Source organism: Salvelinus namaycush, chromosome 9 (genome assembly GCF_016432855.1).
Source record: "Salvelinus namaycush isolate Seneca chromosome 9, SaNama_1.0, whole genome shotgun sequence".
In the NCBI taxonomy this organism is placed as follows: Eukaryota; Metazoa; Chordata; class Actinopteri; order Salmoniformes; family Salmonidae; genus Salvelinus; species Salvelinus namaycush.
In genome coordinates, this window is record NC_052315.1 from 12,523,496 (window position 1) to 12,545,589 (window position 22,094).

The 22,094-nt window shown below is 39.1% G+C and overlaps 2 protein-coding genes across 2 annotated transcripts in view; one reads left to right on the top strand and one right to left on the bottom strand.

The window, feature by feature from the left end:
• Window positions 1–1,007: 1,007 nt before the first annotated feature.
• On the bottom strand, window positions 1,008–12,634 carry ddx49 (DEAD (Asp-Glu-Ala-Asp) box polypeptide 49). The gene is made up of 13 exons (XM_039000865.1): window positions 12,387–12,634; window positions 12,052–12,175; window positions 11,870–11,955; window positions 11,659–11,780; window positions 10,437–10,624; window positions 9,942–10,082; window positions 2,567–2,642; window positions 2,357–2,433; window positions 2,146–2,243; window positions 1,824–1,898; window positions 1,573–1,661; window positions 1,387–1,458; window positions 1,008–1,284 (listed from the first exon to the last, which is right to left on the bottom strand). The coding sequence occupies exons 1-13, from the start codon at window positions 12,499–12,501 to the stop codon at window positions 1,114–1,116; spliced, it is 1,434 nt and encodes a 477-aa protein (XP_038856793.1). The 5' UTR covers window positions 12,502–12,634; the 3' UTR covers window positions 1,008–1,113.
• Window positions 12,635–16,514: 3,880 nt separating this feature from the next.
• The window catches only part of LOC120053685 (homer protein homolog 3-like), a 38,271-nt gene continuing 32,691 nt past the window's right edge, over window positions 16,515–22,094 (top strand). The window contains exons 1-3 of the mRNA XM_039000866.1: window positions 16,515–17,055; window positions 17,625–17,675; window positions 21,919–22,075. Coding sequence (XP_038856794.1) covers window positions 17,653–17,675; window positions 21,919–22,075 — 180 coding nt within the window. The 5' untranslated portion in view covers window positions 16,515–17,055; window positions 17,625–17,652. The remainder of the gene's footprint in view (window positions 17,056–17,624; window positions 17,676–21,918; window positions 22,076–22,094) is intronic.

A 22,094-nucleotide genomic window follows, 5' to 3' on the forward strand; every position in this document is an offset into this window, starting at 1 on the left:
GCCCCGAAGCAAGGCTCTTAACCCTAATTGCTCCTGTAAGTCGCTCTGGATAAGAATGTCTGCTAAATGACAAAAATGTAAAATAAGTTCCCACCAAACCAGGAGAAGGGCTTTCCTTTTGTAACTTCGATTTTATGTGCGTTTTACATTTTTGGCTTCCCTGTAGTTTGCCCATTGTAGCTGTTTACTCCAGATTCCTATGGCTCCAAACCCTCCATTCTTTCCCCTATGTGAATTCTAATGTAATCTATCTGCCCCCTAGCATTTCCTTTTTTGGCCGATTTGCTTGTGCACCTTTTTTGAGAGGGGGGGGTTGTAGACAGCAACGTTTGACCTAAGTAGTTATCTGATGACAAAGGGTGGTGAAATAATGGTTTTATTTTTAAGTTTTAACACAATCCATAAAGGGAAGAGCCACAAACTATATTTGGGTATTTTTTTAAATTAGTCCAACTTGATAGTCCCAAAAGTTAAGATATTGGACTTAATCAGTGTCACCGGCCACATTATGACATGCAAAACATTTTGGGACTGTATCAACAGTGGACTAATAGTTTTTGTGGATTTTTCCTTTAAATTAACTATCCATGGGACTTTTGTATTTAGAAATCCTCGTCTATCAGTTTTTAGAAATGTTTGGGTGCTTAGCACCAAATTGAGAATATTCATTTTAGCTCACAACCTGCTTTGTCTTCCGATGTCCATTACTTTTTGTTTGTCATCACTTGACTTTGAATTTGTCAATCCAAAAGACATTGTATGACAATCATGCTGTCAAATAGCTAGTCGCGGTTGAAACATGCTTAGTCGTTTGATAGACATTATCTATTGATTCCTGACATATTTTAGTACGGTAATCTCTGCCTTCCTTCCCAGCATTTGAAAATCTGTTCACTTCATGGATTTGCAGTGAAGATTAATTCAAGACATTTCGCCTTGAGTCCTTTCTTGTAAAACATCAATAAAGTTTGCTTCTGTCAAAGGTTTTGATTTTTATGAAAGTAAAATGTTGATGCACTGCCATTTATTTGGAAACGTACAGATAAAACATGTTGCACAATAATGGGCAACTGGCCTTGTTAAATACACAATTCATAAATGTACAGTGTTGATTCATGTGGACTTAACTGCCTTTTTCTTTTGAATGTGTTTTTGCTTCATCAGTTTCTTCTGCATCCCATGTTGTTTCTTCTGAATGGTTTCCTGTATCCTCTCCTTGAACAACTTCTTCTCACTCCTTATCTTCTTCAGTTCAGCCTTTCTCTTTGCCTCCACGTCTGGATCCTGTGACAGGCAAGTAGTTGGAATATCAGAACAAATCGACTAAAACCCTCATCACAGCAAAACTAACTCGGACCATGGAGGTGTGGCTCATGGTGAACATACTTTCCCCTCCAGAATCATCTGTTTTCTCTTGTTGATCTCCTTTTTCTCATCAAAATCTGTTGACTCAAGTTTCTGCAAACAAAAGGAATGGTGAGACAAGTCACAGCAGAAATATGAGCCCTGTTATCCAACAGCCACATGTTCACAACGGAAATGTCTGTGTATAAATAGAATAGGTATTTGTACAATTTCACACTCCCGTCTGGCCACGTTGACTTGAGTGAGGATATTCAGAACCTCTTTCTCCTCCACTGGATATTCCTTCAGTTTGGCCTCTGGACAAAGGGGAAAGCAAAACAAATTAATTTGAGCTTTCTGCCCTGTGATCATATTCTATGTTGTGATACTCACAAATGGCTAACAGGCATGTCTGAAGGGTAGCAAGCAATACTAAAACAACTGTTGACTCTACATTTCAATGCATGTTTGACACTTACGGATCTGCCCCTCGATGGAATGAACCAAGTGGATGTCATACTGTGTCACCAGTGTGATCGAGACACCATGCCTTCCTTTAGACAAATCAGAGAAAAGTTGTTTATACATCTAAGTCTGTACAGTAGCAGTCTATGTTATTGGCATAGCGTCGTCCGGGTTAGGGAGGGTTTGGCCGGTAGGGATATCCTTGTCTCAGTATGTAAATGTAATAAAATGTATGCACTCTACTGTAAGTCGCTCTGGATAAGAGCGTCTGCTAAATGACTAAAATGTAAAAATGTAATGTTATAACAGGCAGAGATAGTGAAGGAGGAATGTTACCTGCTCTGGCAGTTCGGCCAACTCTGTGAATGTAGATCTTGGGCAGACCTGGCGTGTTGTGGTTGATGACAACCTGGACTGTTGGAATATCCAGACCTCTGACAATGTGGACATGAAAATAGATGAGATTCACAATGGTTTGTAACCTGTCCATATATTGATAATGTTTTGTGAAGATTATACACACAGATGTTGAATACAGCTTTCTTACCTGGAAGCCACATCAGTTGCAATCAGGATTTTAAAGACACTGGACTTGAACTTTGCGAGGTTGGCGAAACGTTGTTTCTATGAAAAAGACAAAGCCAATGTCCAAATAAACATGAGTTATTATTATGAAGCACATGTTAAATGGGTTTCAACTTGTCATGTAACCCATCAATGAATATAGAGCTACACCCCAGGAGCTGGGGTTGTTTACCTGCTTCATCATTGAATGCAAGGAGATGGTTGGAAAGTTGAATTTCTGCATCATCATTGTGAGGATTTGGCAATTCCTGTAGGAAGAATGCAATGCATTAATGATTCAATGTCTAACAGTAATTCTATATTGGCAAAGTATGTCAAAAGGCCGATACAGCAGCATGTTCTACTGGTTATTTTCTTATCTTCATATTTTTCCAGGCTCTTCAGCCATTTACATTTTTATTTCTAGGAGTTAGATCAGCTTTAATAGTGCAGATTGATGGAATCTATGTAATTGTCGGCATCATTTCCAATCCACCATATATTTTTGTAAATATATATACAGTACCAGTCAAAAATTGACTCCTACTCATTCAAGGGATTTTCTTTATTTTTACTATTTTCAACATGTCTTCACTATTAAACTATGAAATCATGTAATAACCACAAAAAGTGTTAAACAAATCAGAATATATTTGAGATTCTTCAAAGTAGCCACCCTTTGCCTTGACAGCTTTGAACAATCTTGGCATTCTCTCAACCAGCTTCATAAGGAATGCTTTTCCAACAGTCTTGAAGGAGTTCCCACATATGCTGAGCACTTGTTGGCTGCTTTTCCTTCACTCTGCAATCCAACTCATCCTAAACCATCTCAATTGGGTTGAGGCCAGGTCATTTGATGCAGCACTTCATTACTCTCCTTCTTGGTCAAATAGCCCTTACACAGCCTGGAGGTGTGTTTTGGGTCATTGTCCTGTTCAATAACAAATGATAGTCCCACTAAGAACAAACCAGATGGGATGGTGTATCTTTGCAGAATGCTGTGGTAGCCATGCTGGTTAAATGTGCCTTGAATTATAAATAAATCACAGTGTCACCAGCAAAGCACCCCCACACCGTCATACCTCCTCCATGCTTCACGGTGGGAACCAAACATGCGGAGATCATCCGTTCACTTCCTCTGCGTCTCACAAAGACACGGCAGTTGGAACCAAAAATCTCAAATTTGGACTCAGACCAAAGGACAGATTTCCACCGGTCTCATGTCCATTGCTCATGTTTCTTGGCCCAAGCAAGTCTTCTTATCGGTGTCCTTTTAGTATTGGTTTCTTTGCAGCAATTTGACCATTAAGGCCTGATTCATGCAGTGTCCTCTGAACAGTTGATGTTGAGGTGTGTGTGTTACTTGAACTCTGAAGCATTTATTTGGGCTGGTAACTAATAAAACTATCCTCTGCAGCAGAGGTAACTCTGGGTCTTCCTTTCCTGTGGCGGTCCTCAGGAGAGCCAGTTTCAACATAGTGCTTGATGGATTTTGCAACTGCACTTGAAAAAAAATTCAAAGTTCTTGACATTTTCCAGATTGACTGACCTTCATGTCTTAAAGTAATTATGGACTGTCGTTTCTCTTTGCTTATTTGAGCTGTTCTTGCCATAATATGGACTTGGTCTTTTACCAAATAGGGCTATCTTCTGTATACCACCCCTACCTTGTCACAACAACTGATTTGCTCAAATGCATTAAGGAAAGAAATTCCACAAATTAACAAGGCACACCTGTTAATTTAAATGCATTCTAGGTGACTACCTCATGAAGCTGGTTTAGAGAATGCCAAGACTGGGTGGCTACTTTGATGAATCTCATTTTGATTTGTTTAACATTTTTTTGGTTAATACATGGTTCCATACAGTGCACTCCACTAATATTGGCATCCTTGATAAATATGTGCAAGATGGGCTGTGAAAATATTTTCTTTGCTGTTCATCCTTTTGGTATTTAATTCAAATTATTCACAAAAATATCTAAAATTCACAAACCTTTAATTTTAGTAAAATTTATTGGAAAGAAAAATTGTGAAATATTTCTCTGAAACATGTGTGCCACAATTATTGGCACCCTTATGAATTCTTATGAGTAAAATCTATCTGAAGTATCTTCCCATTCATATTTAATATTTAAGTTCACCTGAGTGATTAGGAACACTTAAGTGGTAAGCCATGACTTCCTGTTTCACTGGGGTATAAATATGAGGTGACACAGGCCAAGTTCCCATAGTCATCCATCACTATGGGAAAGACCCAAGAATACAGCAATGATGTGTGACAAAAGGTTGTCGAGCTGTACAAATCAGCAAATGGCTCTAAGAAAATAGCTCAACGGTTGAAAATGCCCATTTCCACCATCAGGGCAATAATTATGAAGTTTAAAGCAACTGGAGATGTTAACAATCGGCCTGGAAGAGGACGTGTGTCTATATTGACCCTGCGCACAGTGAGGAGGATGGTTAAGAGTGGCCATTTTTTTTTAAGCATCACAGCTGGAGAATTGCAGACGTTAGTTGGGTCTTGGGGTCAGAAAGTCTCTAAAACCACAATCAGACACCACCTACATAACCAAAAGTTGTTTGGGAGGGTTGCCATAAAAAAAAGCATTTGCTGTCATTAAACAACAAACTCAAGCACCTACAGTTTACCAAATGTTACTGGAACTTTCAATGGGACTGGGTTCTATGGTCAGATGAGACCAAAATAGAGCTTTTTGGAAACAAACACCAGAGGTGGGTTTGGTGTAGACAGAAAGATAGCCATGCAGAGAAGTACCTCAGCCCCACTGTGAAGTATGGTGGTGGATCTCTGATGTTGTGGGGCTGTTTTTCTTCCAAAGGCCCTGGACAACTTCTTTGGATACATGGTATCATGGACTCCAAGTACCAGCAGATATTAAATCCAAACCTGACTGCCTTTGCTAGGAAGCTTAAACTGGGCTGTGGTTAGATCTTCCAGCAGGACAATGAGCCAAAGCACATCTCAAAATCAACACAAAAATGGTTTGCTGACCACAGAATCAGGGTTTTGCCATGGCCATCCCAGTCCCCTGACCTAAACCCCATAGAAAACATGTGGGATGAGCTGAAGAGAAGAGTCTACAAGTGTGGACCTTGGAATCTGGAGAGATTATGTATGGAGGAATGGTCTCAGATCCCTTGCCATGTGTTCTCCAACCACATTACACATTATAGGAGAATACTCAGAGCTGTTATCTTGGCAAAGGGAGGTTGCACAAAGTGCTGAAGGGGTGCCAATAATTGTGGCACATATGAGAAAAACATTTGTTTTGATACATTAAAAAAAAAACTTTCAATTGGGGTGCCAATATTAGTGGAGGGCACTGTATGTATTATTTCATAGTTTTGATGTCTTCATTATTCTTCTACAATGTAGAACATAGTAAAAGTAAAGAAAAACCCTTAAATGAGTAGGTGTGTCCAAACTTTTGACTGGTACTGTGTTGTATATATACACATTTTACGGACACAATGTATGGGACGTCAACCCATCCCATCTATCTCTGAAACTCATCAATTTGATTTCTATTTTGAGAAATATTTTTAACTGTTCTGTTCCACAAATATTCTGGACCTAAATACATTTTATGAACACAGCATACAGTGGCTTGCGAAAGTATTCACCCCCCTTGGCATTTTTCCTATTTTGTTGCCTTACAACCTGGAATTACAACGGATTTTGGGGGGGTTGTATCATTTGATTTACACAACATGCCTACCACTTTGAAGATGCAAAATGTATTTTTTTGTGAAACAAACAAGAAATAAGACAAAAAAAAACAGAAACCTTGAGCGTGCATAACTATTCACCCCCCCAAAAGTCAATACTTTGTAGAGCCACCTTTTGCAACAATTACAGCTGCAAGTCTCTTTGGGTATGTCTCTATAAGCTTGGCACATCTAGCCACTGGGATTTTTGCCCATTCTTCAAGGCAAAACTGCTCCAGCTCCTTCAAGTTGGATGGGTTTTGCTGGTGTACATCAATCTTTAAGTCATACCACAGATTCACAATTGGATTGAGGTCTGGGCTTTGACTAGGCCATTCCAAGACATTCAAATGTTTCCCCTTAAACCACTCGAGTGTTGGTTTAGCAGTATGCTTAGGGTCATTGTCCTGCTGGAAGGTGAACCTCCGTCCCAGTCTCAAATCTCTGGAAGACTGAAACAGGTTTCCCGCAAGAATTTCCCTCTATTTAGCACCATCCATCATTCCTTCAATTCTGACCAGTTTCCCAGTCCCTGCCGATGAAAAACATCCCCACAGCATGATGCTGCCACCACCATGCTTCACTGTGGGGATGGTGTTCTCGAGGTGACGAGGTGTTGGGTTTGTGCCAGACATAGCGTTTTCCTTGATGGCCAAAAAAGCTTAATTTTAGTCTTATCTGACCAGAGTACCTTCTTCCATATGTTTGGGGAGTATCCCACATGCCGATTGGCAAACACCAAACATGTTTGCTTATTTTTTTCTGGCAACTCTTCCGTAAAACCCAGCTCTGTGGAGTGTACGGCTTAAAGTGGTCCTATTGACAGATACTCCGATCTCCGCTGTGGAGCATTGCAGCTCCTTCAGGGTTATCTTTGGTCTCTTTGTTGCCTCTCTGGTTAATGCCCTCCTTGCCTGGTCTGTGAGTTTTGGTGGGCGGCCTTCTCTTGGCAGGTTTGTTGTGGTGCCATATTCTTTCCATTTTTTAATAATGGATTTAATGGTGCTCCGCGGGATTTTCAAAGTTTCAGATATTTTTTTTATAACCCAACCCTGATCTGTACTTCTCCACAACTTTGTCCATGACCTGTTTGGAGAGCTCCTTGGTCTTCATAGTGCCGCTTGCTTGGTGGTGCCCCTTAATTAGTGGTGTTGCAGACTCTGGGGCCTTTCAGAACAGGTGTATATATACTGAGATCACGTGACAGATCATGTGACACAGATTGCACACAGGTAGACTTTATTTAACTAATTATGTGACTTCTGAAGGTAATTGGTTGCACCAGATCTTATTTAGGGGCTTCATAGCAAAGGGGGTGAATACATATGCACGCACCACTTTCCAGTTTTTTTTGTTGAAACAAGTTATTTTTTAAATTTCACTTCACAAATTTTGACTATTTTGTATATGTCCATTACATGAAATCAAAATCAATTTATATTACAGGTTGTAATTCAACAAAATAGGAAAAACACCAAGGGGGTGAATACTTTTGCAAGGCACTGTATTTTACATTAGTTATCTTATTGTTTTTATTCCCACCCTTCAGATCCACTCAGCCCCTCCCATCCATCTCTTAACACCAACCATTTTTTATTTCCATTTGACATATATTTTTAAACTGTGCTGTGATGTTTCACAAAAGTTCTGAACCTCTATTCTCATAGTTTCTACAGATTGTACATTAAAGATAATCTTTTTGCTAAAAGTATTATATTATTGATCGATTGACTATGACTTTCCAAATCACACAGTATTGCTATCTGCAGAGTTAGCTCCAGGTTAATGTTGCACTTCTTCAACCATTCCTGGACCTGCGACCAAAAGCAAGCTACATACTGTATATACAGTACCAAAACAAATGACCTAATGATTCAGTCACTTCGCAGCAAATTCTGCAGAACTGGGATGGTTATATCTCCCATATATAACATTCTATTGGTTGCAAGAATTTTGCATGAAATTTCAATTGAAAAATTCTGTGTTTTGAATCCGGCATTGTTTTGCGTATCAGTTCATAAACCATGTGCCATGGAATCGGTACATTGAAAATCTCTTCCCAACTATTTTGCAATCTATACGGCACAGCTGTACATTTTTTGGTCATTAAATGAAACTGTTATCCTTTTTTTATCACAATTTTCTTTAACCAATTTTGGTCTTTTATGCAGGGCCAGCAGACAAGTTCCTTACCTTTTCCCCCTTTCACTTACCTCTTCCATTTTTTTGCAGTAATGCTGCAATTATTTGGTTGTAGTTTTGGGTAGAGCAGACATTCCCATATATTTTTGTTAGCTGCATGTGTGACATAACTCCACCAGTCCTGTTTATGATATCTATCTTTGTAAATTATACCTTTTTTAAACAAAAAATAAATAAATGTAATAATGTTTTTTTTAATTAAATTAGTATATTTGAGTTTATCCACAATATGTTGCATTCTTTTTTCTGGTGGATTAAACTGAAATAGCAACCAAATTTCTATGACTTTTTAAATAACGATATTTGGAGATTATTTCATTTTCAAATAACCGAAATTGAGAGGTTGTAATCTGAATAAAGGGAAAAAGGCCATTCTTGAACATGGGGTGAGACATTCTTACTAATCTGCTAGAGAACCAGTTTGGATTTAAATATAACTTTTGTATGACTGACGTCTTTAGTGAGAGGCCTAATGCTTTAATATTTCATCATTTCTGCCCTCCGAATTCATATTCATAGGCCTGTTTAATTTTGTCTGGCTTGCCCTTCCAAATAAAAGGGAATATTTTTTGCTCATATAATTTAAAAAACAGGTTGTAGGGAAGACCATAAGCAAATAGGTAAACTGGGATATGACTAATGAGTTAATCAGATAGATTTTCCCACGAATAGACAGGTATTATCCTTTCCATTGTAGCTAGATCTTATCTATTTTTGCTAACTTTCTATTCAAATTTATTGGCGTGAATTAATTTCTTTCTTTTGGGATATGTATACAGAGTATGTCCACATCACCGTCAAATAATTTTATTGGTAAACTACACGGTAATGTAAAAGCTGTATTTTTAGTAATCCAATACGTAATAGTAAACTGATCATAATTTTGTTGTAATCCAGAGGTTAGAAAAAGTACCTAGATCCTCTATGAGACTGTGGAGGGATCCAAATTGTGTATTTAAAAGAAAACATGAATAATCAGCGTACAATGACACCTTTGTGTTTAAGCCCTGGATTTCTAACCCCTTGATATTATTGTTGGATCTGATTTTAACAGCTAACATTTCTATGGCAATAAACAGATATGTCAATAGTGGACAACCTTGGTTTACTCTGCAAAACAGTTTAAAACTTTTTGAGACGTAGCCATTATTTACTATTTTACACCTAGGGTTACTATACATAACTTCAACCCATTTTAGAAGAGATTCTCCAAAATCGAAATATTACAGGCATTTATATATAAACACAGGTCATACATTATCAAAAGCCTTTTCAAAATCAGCTATAAATACCAGGCCTGGTTTCCCAGATTTTTCATAGTGTTCTATTGTTTCCAGTACTTCTCTTATATTATCTCCAATGTATCGTCCATGTAAAAAATCTGTCTGATTAGGATGAATAATATCCAATAATACCTTTTTAAATTGTATGCATTTTGCATCACAACACTGAAGTGTAAGAGGCCTCCAATTGTTTTAATTGACTGGATCTTTATGTTTACCACTTGGATCCTGTTTCAGTAATAATGAAATCAGACTTTCTTGTTGAGTGTCTGAATCAATTTTTTGGGTAATTTAGCAGACACTCTTATCCAGAGCGACTTCCCGGACCAATTGGGATCAAAGGCATTCTTACTTGCAGGTGTTGGTGAAGATCATGATCGACCAGTCGTCGTGCTCATCTTGAAACTTCTGGATCAGGTGCACTAGGTAGGCATCTTTCACTTTCTCTGGTGTCAGGATGTACCTTTGATCCAACTCCTCTACCGTGCGGACCCTATGAGAAAAATACACTTAAAATTGAATTATGTTGAACCAATATAGCACATTTTGTTTTTAAAAAAGAGGAAAGAGCTACTCCATTTGTTGATAATCAAGAGAGAAAATAACCTTCATTTAACCAGTCAATTAAATTGAGAATCTTTTCCCACTCAGTTTAGTGTACAATTTACATGTCAAAATGTTTAAAATACACATGGGCACACAAATGATATACAATTATGGAATAGAACATAAGACAGACATGTCCTGTTTTGAAGAATGAGGTTTACCTCTACATGCATATTTAAGCAACTAATCATGTAATGTACCAATGTAGTGCATCATGTTGTCAGTCATGCTAAGAGCTTACTCGGACTTGCTTTCCCAGAAGAAGGGCTTGTTCATGGCGATGCCCTTGAGTTCCTGTAGTGTGTCTGTGAGGGTGGCACTGAACAGCAGCGTCTGGCGTTTGACAGGCACCGCGGCCAGGATCACCTCCAAGTCTTTGGTGAAGTCTGTGCAGCCTTGCTCAAGCAGGCGGTCGGCCTCATCAAGGATCTACCAGAGACAATTAATTTGGCCCGTGCATTACAATTAGCATTATGTCACAAAATAAAATGTCACCGTTAGGCTCTATAACTTGTCACATTTTGCAGATAATATTTAACTAAATTGATTTTTACTTCCTAATAGAAGGCATGCAGACGACCGTGCATCCTAACAAGTACGATGATAAATCAAGAATAGGCTATAAAAAAACAACAACACTAACACGGAACCCAAACTGGCTGCGCGCGTGCGCCATCATGCATACATTTATTTTGTCCCCCCACACCAAACGCGATCACGATACGCAGGTTAAAATATCAAAACAAACTCTGAATCATTTATATTAATTTGGGGACAGGTCGAAAAGCATTAAACATTTATGGAAATTTAGCTAGTTAGCTTGCACTTGCTGTTGCTAGCAAATGTGTCCTGGGATATAAACATTGAGTTGTTATTTAACCTGAAATGCACAAGGTCCTCTACTCCGCCAATCAATCCACACATAAAACGGTCAACCGAATCGTTTCTAGTCATCTCTCTTCCTTCCAGGCTTTTTCTTCTCTTGACTTTATATTGCGATTGGCAACTTTCATAAATTAGGTGCATTACCGACACTGACATCGTTCGTCTTTCAGTCACCCACGTGGGTATAACCAATGAGGAGATGGCACGTGGGTACCCGCTTCTATAAACCAATGAGGAGATGGGAGAGGCAGGACTTGCAGCGTCATCTGCGTCATAAATATAACTGATTTCTATTTTAGCCCTTGGCAACGCAGACACTTGTTGGCGCGCGTGAGCAGTGTGGGTGCAATAATTGAACATAGATTTCTAAATTTATTTTGCAACGCACGCGAAGTGAACGGTGTGGTCTGCCTGTAATGGGGGGAAAACATTCTCAACACATAAGGTAGTTAATATAATAAAGGTAGTTCATAACAGTCTCACTGTTTTGGTTGACAGTGAGACATCCTCACCTAGACAACCTCAAACATAGTTGCCGTTGTGGACACATCAATTAATTTCTTCTCCAACAAACTCACCAGAAACTGGATCTTCTTGATGCTGAATGTGTCGGAGCTCCGAATGTGGTCTGCCAGTCTTCCTGGAGTGGCAACAACGACGTGGGGCTTCTTAGAGAGCTCCAAGGCCTGTGTGATCATATCTGTTGGGAACATCACCAGAACATTAGAACATACTGGATGACTGAATAAGAATGCAATGAGAGGCAGTGTTGTTGGTAATCAACATTACCCATTCCACCAACAATGATGCAGTCCCGCAAGCCCATTGGTTTTCCCAGGACTCTAAACTGTTCGGCAATCTGGTAAGCCAATTCCCTGCAAAAGACACAAGTTTAAACATTACACAACATTCAACATTATATACTTGCCTTTTCTAGAAGATAGTTCACAATTATCAAAAGATTCACCAACCTGGTAGGTGTGAGAACTAAACAGAAGATTCCATATGGGTCCTCAGATAATTTCTGTAGCACTGGTAGCACAAAGGCAGCTGTCTTTCCACTGCCAGTCTTGGCACAACCCATACAATCCCGACCTAGACAACAGAGGGGCAAAATCATATCTAAAAAAAAGTATGTTGATAGCTAGTTTGTTTACTCTCTTGATCAGGTCGTTATTGTAGCTAGAAGTTATGTGTTCTCATTAAACTGCTACCTGGGTAAATAAAGGTTAAACCTTATATTTAAAAAAATATATATACATTACAAGAAATAATACATAGTTTGTTAGCAAACGTTAAGTGTTACCTTCCAGAATCGGTGGCATACAGTTTTCCTGGACTTGAGTTGGTTTACTGATCCCCATTTGTTTACATTGTTGAATCAGCCAATCTGACAGACCGAGAGATGAAAAATCCGACATTTTGCAGTTCTCCAAAATTACAGATTGAAAAGTATATATTATACTTGGTTTTGTGAGCCAACGTGTTCAAAATTATCCTCTGAAATCCCAGAAAATCCTCCTCGTGTTATTTTACGTCTGTCGCATTTTGGTGACGTCAATATTGGCTCCTCCTATGGATGACGCAATTGATCATATTTTCAACACAGTAGCCAGTATATGTCTGTATAATGAATGACAAGATGCTCATGTCTCCGGCCTAAAAATGGGAGTCGTTGTCCCAAAGCCGGGAAAGCAACAAGCGACAAGTTTAGGTCCAAAATAAGCCCATAGAAACGCACTGGGTTTATTATTTTGGACATATCTTCGCCTCTTCCTCTCTGCAGGCAGTCTATCATCATTGCAGTACAAATGTATTTTGGATAAAAATATTAAACTTCATTAACAGAAGATATTGCCTCACAAATAATGGTAAAGTATGTCCCAGGAAACAAGTTTGCCGCAAGCAAGGATGTCATTTTAAAAAGTCCATGATCTGGAAACTCACAATCAGGAATTCAGCTTATTTTGTATTAGTTTTTACATAACAGTTAAAAATAATGATACGAACGAATTTATGATCTGATTTACTGGTAAAACAATCATGCAAATGTATGTGTACAGAGGCTGAGGCAACTATATCATACAAATAATGTTATCATGATCTCATTGTGAGCATAATCATTTTTTTCAATATGTCCTTGCTATAGTCATGAGGTGGGAGAAGGCATATGCATCTGGTGGACATCGGGCGTGACTGTTTGGTATAGAAAATACACTCCTACTCAATAACAACTTTACTGAAGTCATTATGGCTGCGTTTACGCAAGCAGCCCGATTCTGATAGTTTTGTTCATAAATTTGTCTTTTGACCGACCAAACAGGCAAAATATAGAAGTGGGCTGGTACGTGTGTACTCAATAGAAAAATCGGTCTTTATTTCAAAGTAAACTCTCCATATTCATTGTACATTTTCCATCCCAGACTTTGTAGCCAATTGTGTTTAATGTTTTATTGTCTTCCATTGGCTAAGCATAAGTGGTCTAGCAAATGGACACAGGTGAAACGTAACTGAGCTAATCAATGCACAGGCTTAAAATAGATTTGTGATAATGTGTTAAAATGTTTGTGTTGTAGAACGCAAGTTTGTTTTCAAACTTTTAATGTTACTCATTGTTGTGTAAGCCTTTTGATTCATATGGTGCATCGCCCACCCCTTAACAGCTATTTATTTTAAATGACATGTCCCACTGCCAACTACTCTTCAAATCAAATTGTATTTGTCACATGCGCTGAATACAACAGGTGTAGACCTTACCGTGAAATGCTTACTTACAAGCCCTTAACCAACAGTGCAGTTTTAAGAAAAATAAGTGTTAACTAAAAAATAGATAAGTAAAAAATAAAAGTAACAAATAATTAAAGGGCAGCAGTAAAATAACAAAAGCGAGGCTATATACAGGGCGTACCGGTACAGAGTCATTGTGCAGTGGCAATGGTTAGTCAAGGTAATTTAGGTAATATGTACATGTAGGTAGAGTTAAAGTGACTATGTATAGATAATAAACAGAGAGTACTGTAGCAGCAGCGTAAAAGGGGGTGGGGTCAATGCAAATAGTCTGGGTAGCCATTTGATTAGCTGTTGAGGAGTCTTATGGCTTGGTGGTAGAAGCTGTTAAGAAGTCTTTTGGACCTAGACTTGGTGCTCTGCTACCGTTTCCCATGTGGCAGCAGAGAGAACAGTCTATGACTAGTGTGGCTGGAGTCTTTGACAATTTGTTTCCTCTGACACCGCCTGGTATAGAGTTCCTGGATGGCAGGAAGCTTGGCCCCAGTTATGTACTGGGCCGTATGCACTACCCTCTGTAGTGCCTTGCGGTCGGAGGCCGAGCAGTTTCCACACCAAGCAGTGATGCAACCAGTCAGGATACTCTCGATGGTGCAGCTGTAGAATTATTTTGAGGATCCATGCCAAATCTTTTCAGTCTCCTGAGGGGGAATAGGCTTAGTCGTGCACTCTTCACGACTGTCTTGGTGTGTTTGGACCATGATAGGTTGTTGGTGATGTGGACACCAAGGAACTTGAAGCTGTCAACCTGCTCCACTACAGCCCCGTCGACGAGAATGGGGGCGTGCTCGGTCCTCCTTTTACTGTAGTCCACAATCATGTTCTGTTATAATCTCCACCCGGCACAGCCAGAAGAGGACTGGCCACCCCTCATAGCCTGGTTCCTCTCTAGGTTTCTTCCTAGGTTTTGGCCTTTCTAGGGAGTTTTTCCTAGCCACCGTGCTTCTACACCTGCATTGCTTGCTGTTTGGGGTTTTAGACTGGGTTTCTGTACAGCACTGAGATATCAGCTGATGTAAGAAGGGCTATATAAATACATTTGATTTGATCTCCTTTGTCTTGATCACGTTGAGGGAGAGGTTATTATCCAGGCACCACACGGCCAGGTTTCTGACCTCTTCCCTATAGGCTGTCTCATTGTTGTCGGTGATCAGGCCTACCACTGTTGTGTCATTGGCAAACTTAACGATGGTGTTGGAGTCATGCCTGGCCATGCAGTCATGAATGAACAGGGAGTACGGAGGGGACTGAGCACACACCCTGAGGAGCTCCCGTGTTGAGGATCAGCGTGGCGGATGTGTTGTTACCTAAACTTAGCACCTGTGGGCGGCACATCAGGAAGTCCAGGATCCAGTTGCAGAGGGAGGTGTTTAGTCCCAGAGTCCTTAGCTTAGTGATGAGCTTTGAGGGCACTATGGCACTAATTTCTTTCCTTTCTTTCCTGTTGTTCTATTCTCTGTACACTGATCTAATGGCTAGATTCAAGCTTTGCCATAGTTTAATTTGACTGCGGTGGTCTACTAGGTTTCATACATTGCATTTTCTTGTTCCAATTCTCTTTTAAATTTCTAGGACATTATGACATTTCCCACTGGCAGCAGGTGTCTGCAACAGGGTAGGCTGTGTTGTATTTTACCTTTAACATCCATGGTGGCATAATGTTCTTGTAGGTAAAATAGTCATATAAAGTGAAGGCCTGCCATATTGTTTTTCCATAAATACTGTAGATGCCCCATCTGGGAGCATTTCAGCTGATGGTCTTGCATTGCACATTGAGGTCAGAGATCCTTGACTCGAGAGACATTTCTAGATGAACCATCTGTGTTTTGGTTATGTATCTCTGCCTGTATGCCATATTTGATTTATGTCTCTATGATAAGGGCTGGAAAATTATGCATGTGCAGATTGTGCAACTACAATATGGCCTTCTCTCCTGCAAATTGCACTGGAACAGGCGAGAAGTGTCATCTAAAATGAACATGGAGCCTTCTGCAAGTCAGTCAGTCAGTCAGCTGAATATTGTCTCTAACAGGCCAGTGCACAACATAATTAGTGTGCACAAGCTCCAATGCCAAGCCTCACCACTGTGCATTGTTTTCTGTCTGAGAAGTATTTCTACAAACTGACGTATTGTATTAATGCCTTTTTATTTTGAGCATATTTTGAGCTTAAAAAGATTGAAGAAAGACACTGTTCTCCAGCAGAATAAAAAGATAAAAACAAACAAATGCTTCAGAAACCTTCCTACAGTGACAGCTCAGGGAGAGTTCTTGTAAATACAGTAAAATAAAAAACCCATACCTAGTACAGCAATTGATTTCCTTCTCATTGAAGTCTACCTTTAAAGCCAGAGCATTTTTATTCCAAGCAGCAATTGCAATGATCTATTACACCCATAATGTGAATGTATTCCTGATTTCAGCCATCAATCGTTTGAAATATACTTATTTTAATGCCATTATTTCAATCAAACCTCATTACAAATGGAGAGTGTGCTTTCAAGTCAGCCTGCAAGCCATTGGAATATTATATTTCACGTTTCAAATGGTGTGAAGTGGGTTAGGCAATGTAATTTGATTCGCCAAATAGCAACCAGCAGGTGGTGTTAGAGAGGGTTTCAAATTCAAATTGAGCATGGAAGTGTTGAACGTTAATCCAGATCAGAATGGACAGAGCAGGCAGAACAACAAAATGCAGATTGCAGAAGGAATGTAATTACTGTGGGCTGACACTCATCAGGGGGAGCAGCCTACGTATTTGTACTTTTGTAGAATTTCGAATAGTTCCCTCGCATTTTGAGAGGCGTTAAATCACAAGATTATTGTGCAACCACAAAGAAAGTGTGACAAAGAACGGGATTCGCTGGATATATTATACGGACAAAGGAAAGCTGTATTCTAACAATTGATTGTAAACAACCGAACTACTACAATTGGGAACATTTGAAATGGTTTCAAGTTATTTTTCCTTCAGAGCGTTTATTGGTTTCCGTGTTCCAGAAATGTAATGCAACGTAGCCTACTCTACAATTATAAAGGAATTCACTTTACAGTGACATCCGAGACGATTTGTTATTCTATTCGGAGTCAAAAGAAAGAGAAAATAATAGAAAAAGACATTACCTATCGATTGAGATAAAACTGGAATGAATATCCTGCAAGGAGACAGGAAGATTTTAACAATATGGGGTGAGTGTAGCTTTCTAGTTTCTCAAACCAAGTTGCGTTTTCTCTACAATCTTTTGAAAAGGCCAGGACGAAAAGTGAAGTTTGGGATGAGTTAAAGGTGGTATATGTAAATTACCTAAATGCATGAATTTGATTTGAAATATGCTGTAAATTTGGGCATGTTATCGCCCTAATGTATGGACGTAATTAGCTGACTATATTCATATTACATGGATCTAAACTCAAGCTAGGGTGTAATGTATGTATGCATTGACCCACAAATATTTCCTAAGTATTTTGTTCATAAAATACCTACATTATTTTCTTAATGATCTTATTTAAAAGATAAGTTTAATCTTATTTATTTTCAATTGACCTAATTTCAATGTCATCAACCTTGATAACAGCCCTCAGCCTACACTCATGACCATATAAAGGTTCACCTTGACTATGGCCACATTGTTCCACACTGTCAAACACTTACTAACTCATTCTGTTTTCATTTGTCCTGAAAACAACAGCAGTCTTGAAGTTCATTCCACTTCAACAAAAAGTCTAATTTGATGTGTTTTCTTTTATTTCCATCACAGAAAAAGGAGCCTTCCCTGAACTGTAAAAATGTATCCATCACACAGAGAAAGGTATTATCGTGCTTATTCATTGTCCATTTACTCTGTCCCCAAAAAGTACCCCTTCATCGACAACCCTCCCCCCAATTCCCCCATTTTGTCACATTAATTATCTTGTGATATTATAATCCATTGCTAAACATTGGTATTAGAACACCTACAGTACATAATGAAGTTCAAACTGGATTTGTCTTGTCTGTTGTAATCTGCAGGTTTGGTTTTTGCACTAGGATGCATTTACCTTGACATTGTCCTCATAAATTATTGCATTGTGTCTAAGGCATTGTGCCAAAACCAATTGTACCAAAAATATGAGCTGTTTTGTATTGTGCAACCTTGAGTAAAATTAGAAAAAGATGATCCACTGTATATGCCATGAAGTAGTCTATTGTGGCCTATAGCCTAATGCTCAAGGAGAATTACGTGCTGCCTAATTGCTGTTTTTGCTATTGCTTATGTATGCAATATTCACTCTCCCAATCACCTTTATTTCTTGACTACAGCAATTTATCAGTCAGACATTCATGTAATCCTAGAGCCTAATGACTTTCAAGTTAAGAGCCTGAAGTTAATACAAGGGAAGATTATGCTAAGAAAGTTTTGGCAAGTTTCCTGGTTCTTTAGCGAAAGGCAATGTTGTATTGTTAACATTTTTGTGAGTTGTTGAGAATTCCATTTGATGAGAACCCATAGTTTGGTCCCAGGAGAAGAATGTGTGAATTAAAGAATGAGAAACTTCAGCACCTTGATAGAAGACTATGTGAGCTGAGATGTCGACTTCTTGATGAGTAGTTATGAGTTAGTGTTTCCACTGTGCTATTTTGGTATTTAGTTGTGCAGTGTCATGTTGCTGAACTGGGCCCGACACTTTCGCTGGCTCAGGCATGTCGACATGAGGCTCACTCGACTCTACGGGGGTCATGGGAATGAAACTGGGCTACTCCACTGTAACAGAATGATGCCAAGACTCAGATTTGTCACTTTAAAATGTATGTCAAATGATTGCAAAGTAAAAAAATATATAATAATACTTGAAAAACACGTAAATGTGTTTTTGTACAATTTTCAGTAGACATGTTTTAAAGTCATCCTTGTGCATGGAGTTGTATGATTTGTTTAACTTTGCAATTATTGTTTTTTGTTTGGCATAAAGTGAAATATTGGAATCTCAGCATCATTCTGTTAGTGTGGAATTGCCCAACACTTAAAGGAGAAAGACAGTCAAAATTAGTTTCTCTCTAATACGTAGTGTTTTCCCAATCATCAGATATTTTCAAACAATCAGAGGTAGTATATTGGGGACATTTTATATGTTTGGCATGAAGGTAATTTCGATTCTTATAAAACCATTGTTTAAAATGGTTTACCTGTAGTATTCTGCAATCTATTTTCCCCATGGAAGATGTCCTTTGTTTCATTAAGTAGATCTCCATACCACATAGAGTGTAGTTTGGAACATGTTGGTTTTATATTTCTTAGGTATTGCATACAGAGAGCTTTTTTTTACCGTTTGAAGCTTTCAAAGACTATAGAATTTGTACTGATTCACATAGGGGGTTGTTTTCAGATCAGTGGCTTTGGAAGATGAACTACTGAGAGAGTTTAAGCGTGAGATGAAGAGACAAGTGAGGGGGATTAGCCAGTGATGACACCGTGTCTCTGGGTGAACCCACACACCCAGGGGTCACTGGGAAAGTGCGTTTTAAAGGTGAACTCAGAATTTGAGCAAGAAGCTGATGTCAAATGTAAATGCAGAAACTGACTCCAGAAAGAAACAATCGATATCACTTGCCTTCACTGCGAAAGGTTCAGAGTTGGACTTCTTTACACACAAGTCTTCAATATGCACCAGAGAACATGCAATTGCATTACTTATTATATTTGAAATCTACTTGGTTTGTTGTTGCACAGGCTTGTTAACAAGGTGACACGTTTGACGTCTACATTTGAACAGTCAGTGTAATAATGAAGTGTATTATTGATTGAGAGTTGGATCATTTTACCACAATGCTCTTTGTTTCATGCACTTGTTTTTCGCTGAGAGGGTGTTTGGCTTTTTATATAGAATTTTACATTATTTTGTCAAGTACACCTGAGGTAAAAACACTGTTTGAAAGCTGATGGTCTGGACCGATGCCAGCATTAACCCTCAGCTCATGATGGACCTTTTTTCCATTTGCCCGAAACGTCACTGATTCCCACAGAAGTGATTTGGCCGGATACAACACCCATGATTAATTAATTGTTGTGAAACATTTAGATTAATTTATAGGATATAGGCATGTGTACAGCACGGGAAAGGTGATGAAATATAGATAAGTGGGGATGTCAGCCTGGGATGCAAGCCAAGAGAATAGTATTTTCCTGCAGTTCCCTCACTCATCCAGCTGTCTGCCAGCAGCTGCTGTCCCACTCACCTTGCTAGCCATCCACTCCTCACTGTCCCTGCTGATCATACAGCTCCAACTTGTTTGTTTCAATCATTCCCTGTATGTTTCATAGTAATAGACTACACTATGTATAGGCTAGTCAATGCCAACATGCTTCTGGAATGTATTGTATCTAGCTATACAGTACACACTTGTTTTTCCATTAATCAGTTTCATGTAATACTGTACACACATGCCATTCAGTTCATGTTTGAGTGAGGGTATGTTTCTATGTGTAAAAGGGGAGGGGGGTGAATATGATCTGGAGTAGGTTTATAATCTATCCAGACAACCCTGGATGGTATTAAGACCTTTGCGGAGCCATGTTGCATTGAAAATGTCATTGTGATATTTACCTCGTCTTTAGGATACTTGTGCACAACACTGTAAGGCTGGATCGACATGGCAGCGCAGAGGCTAATAGAGCGTTGTAGAACACTGGCGGAGCATGGAAAGGATGTTTTCAAGTTTTATTATTCATATGTACAGGATACACATGGTATATACCGTCCAATGAAGTGCTTACTTGCAGGTTCCTTCTCGACAATGCAACAACAATAAGAAATAGAACAAGATAAGAATACAAACATAATGTAAATGTCTCCGTAGAATATATTGTGGTGGGTTGAGGTTCCCACTTCCACCCAGGTTCTTCCTTGACCTTGCAGGGCTGCACAGAATGTGCCCCACAATGTGTATCACTGTCACCCCTCCTCCTCCCCCTGCCTCCTACTCTCCACGGTCCTTTGCCTTCCGAGGCCTCGGTTTGGGCTCCATGTTAATCTATGCATATCATCAAGTCTCAACCTGATGCAACATGACTGATACACATTTCCCTCCTGAGATCCAATGACAGTTGTCATTTTCTCAAACAGACTAAAAGTGATATGATGAAAGGCCTAGTAGGAGATCAATTCTGTAATGATTCCATGTTGTGATAATCATCCAAACAGTTATTCCTCCTTGTCAAAAACAAATAAGAAGTAGCCAAGTGAGAACCTCGATTGAAATCAAGATTGGTTTGTCATTCATCTTTGATTTGTTTCAATTTTAAAATGTTTTTGTTGTTGTCGGAACCATTCCTCAGATATTTTGAACACAAAATCGAATTAGATCTGACCATAGTTTTACAAAGGGCTCTTCTTGCTAAGCATACGGGTTGTTGTATTTGGGGTCATCGGTGAAAACACCAGCTACATCCTGACTTCATTACTATGCCTATCTCCTGGTTTCAATGGAATCCAAGTGAAGGGGAACAAGGCACTGAACTGTTCATTTATTATATTTTCTCTTGTTTTCCCTTCTCCTTTCACAAAGTACAAAGATTATTTTGGACATTGTGCTCATTAAAGTCAATATAGCTAGCTAATTGAACTGTTGGGAGAACAGTACATTACATATAATAGCATTGTATAAACTCTATTAGTTGTGTAATGTTGCGTTCTCTTTTAATGTGTTTGAATCTACCCACAACATCTCATTGTAATATCCAACCACAATCCATTGATGGTTCATTTAACAGATGGACTCTCTCCTAACCTAAACCCACAACAATACCCAGAGGCTTGCCAAAAATAATGAAATATCATCCATTTTGGAACGTCTGAGAGAGCTTGAAATGGGCATGGTCTAATTGACTCAACAACCAAAAACACATATCTGAACTTAGATTTCTTAATGAGCCAGAAAATCAATAGTTATTTCTGGTTGTAGTATACCCCTCTGGCGTACATCCTCCATTTCACCTACTTGTCTTGGAAGGGAATGACAGTGAGTGACAGTCCTGTGTTGCTAATGCTAAATACCGTTGTGTGTCTCCCCCGAAGGGAACAACCCATCTTCAGTGCCAGAGCACACGTCTTCCAGATAGACCCGGCCACCAAGAGGAACTGGCTCCCTGCCAGCAAGCATGCAGTCACCGTCTCCTTCTTCTACGATGCCAACCGGACTGTGTATCGCATCATCAGTGTGGGGGGCACCAAGGTGAGAGATGAACCCTGCT

Coding starts and splice junctions, on each gene's coding strand:
- ddx49 (XM_039000865.1), bottom strand. CDS start 12,501: ATGTCGGATTTTTCATCTCTCGGTCTGTCAGATTGGCTGATTCAACAA. Junction 12,176..12,386: donor TATGCCACCGATTCTGGAAG/GTAACACTTAAC, acceptor TCTGTTGTCTAG/GTCGGGATTGTATGGGTTGT. Junction 1,899..2,145: donor TGGCCGAACTGCCAGAGCAG/GTAACATTCCTC, acceptor ATTTGTCTAAAG/GAAGGCATGGTGTCTCGATC.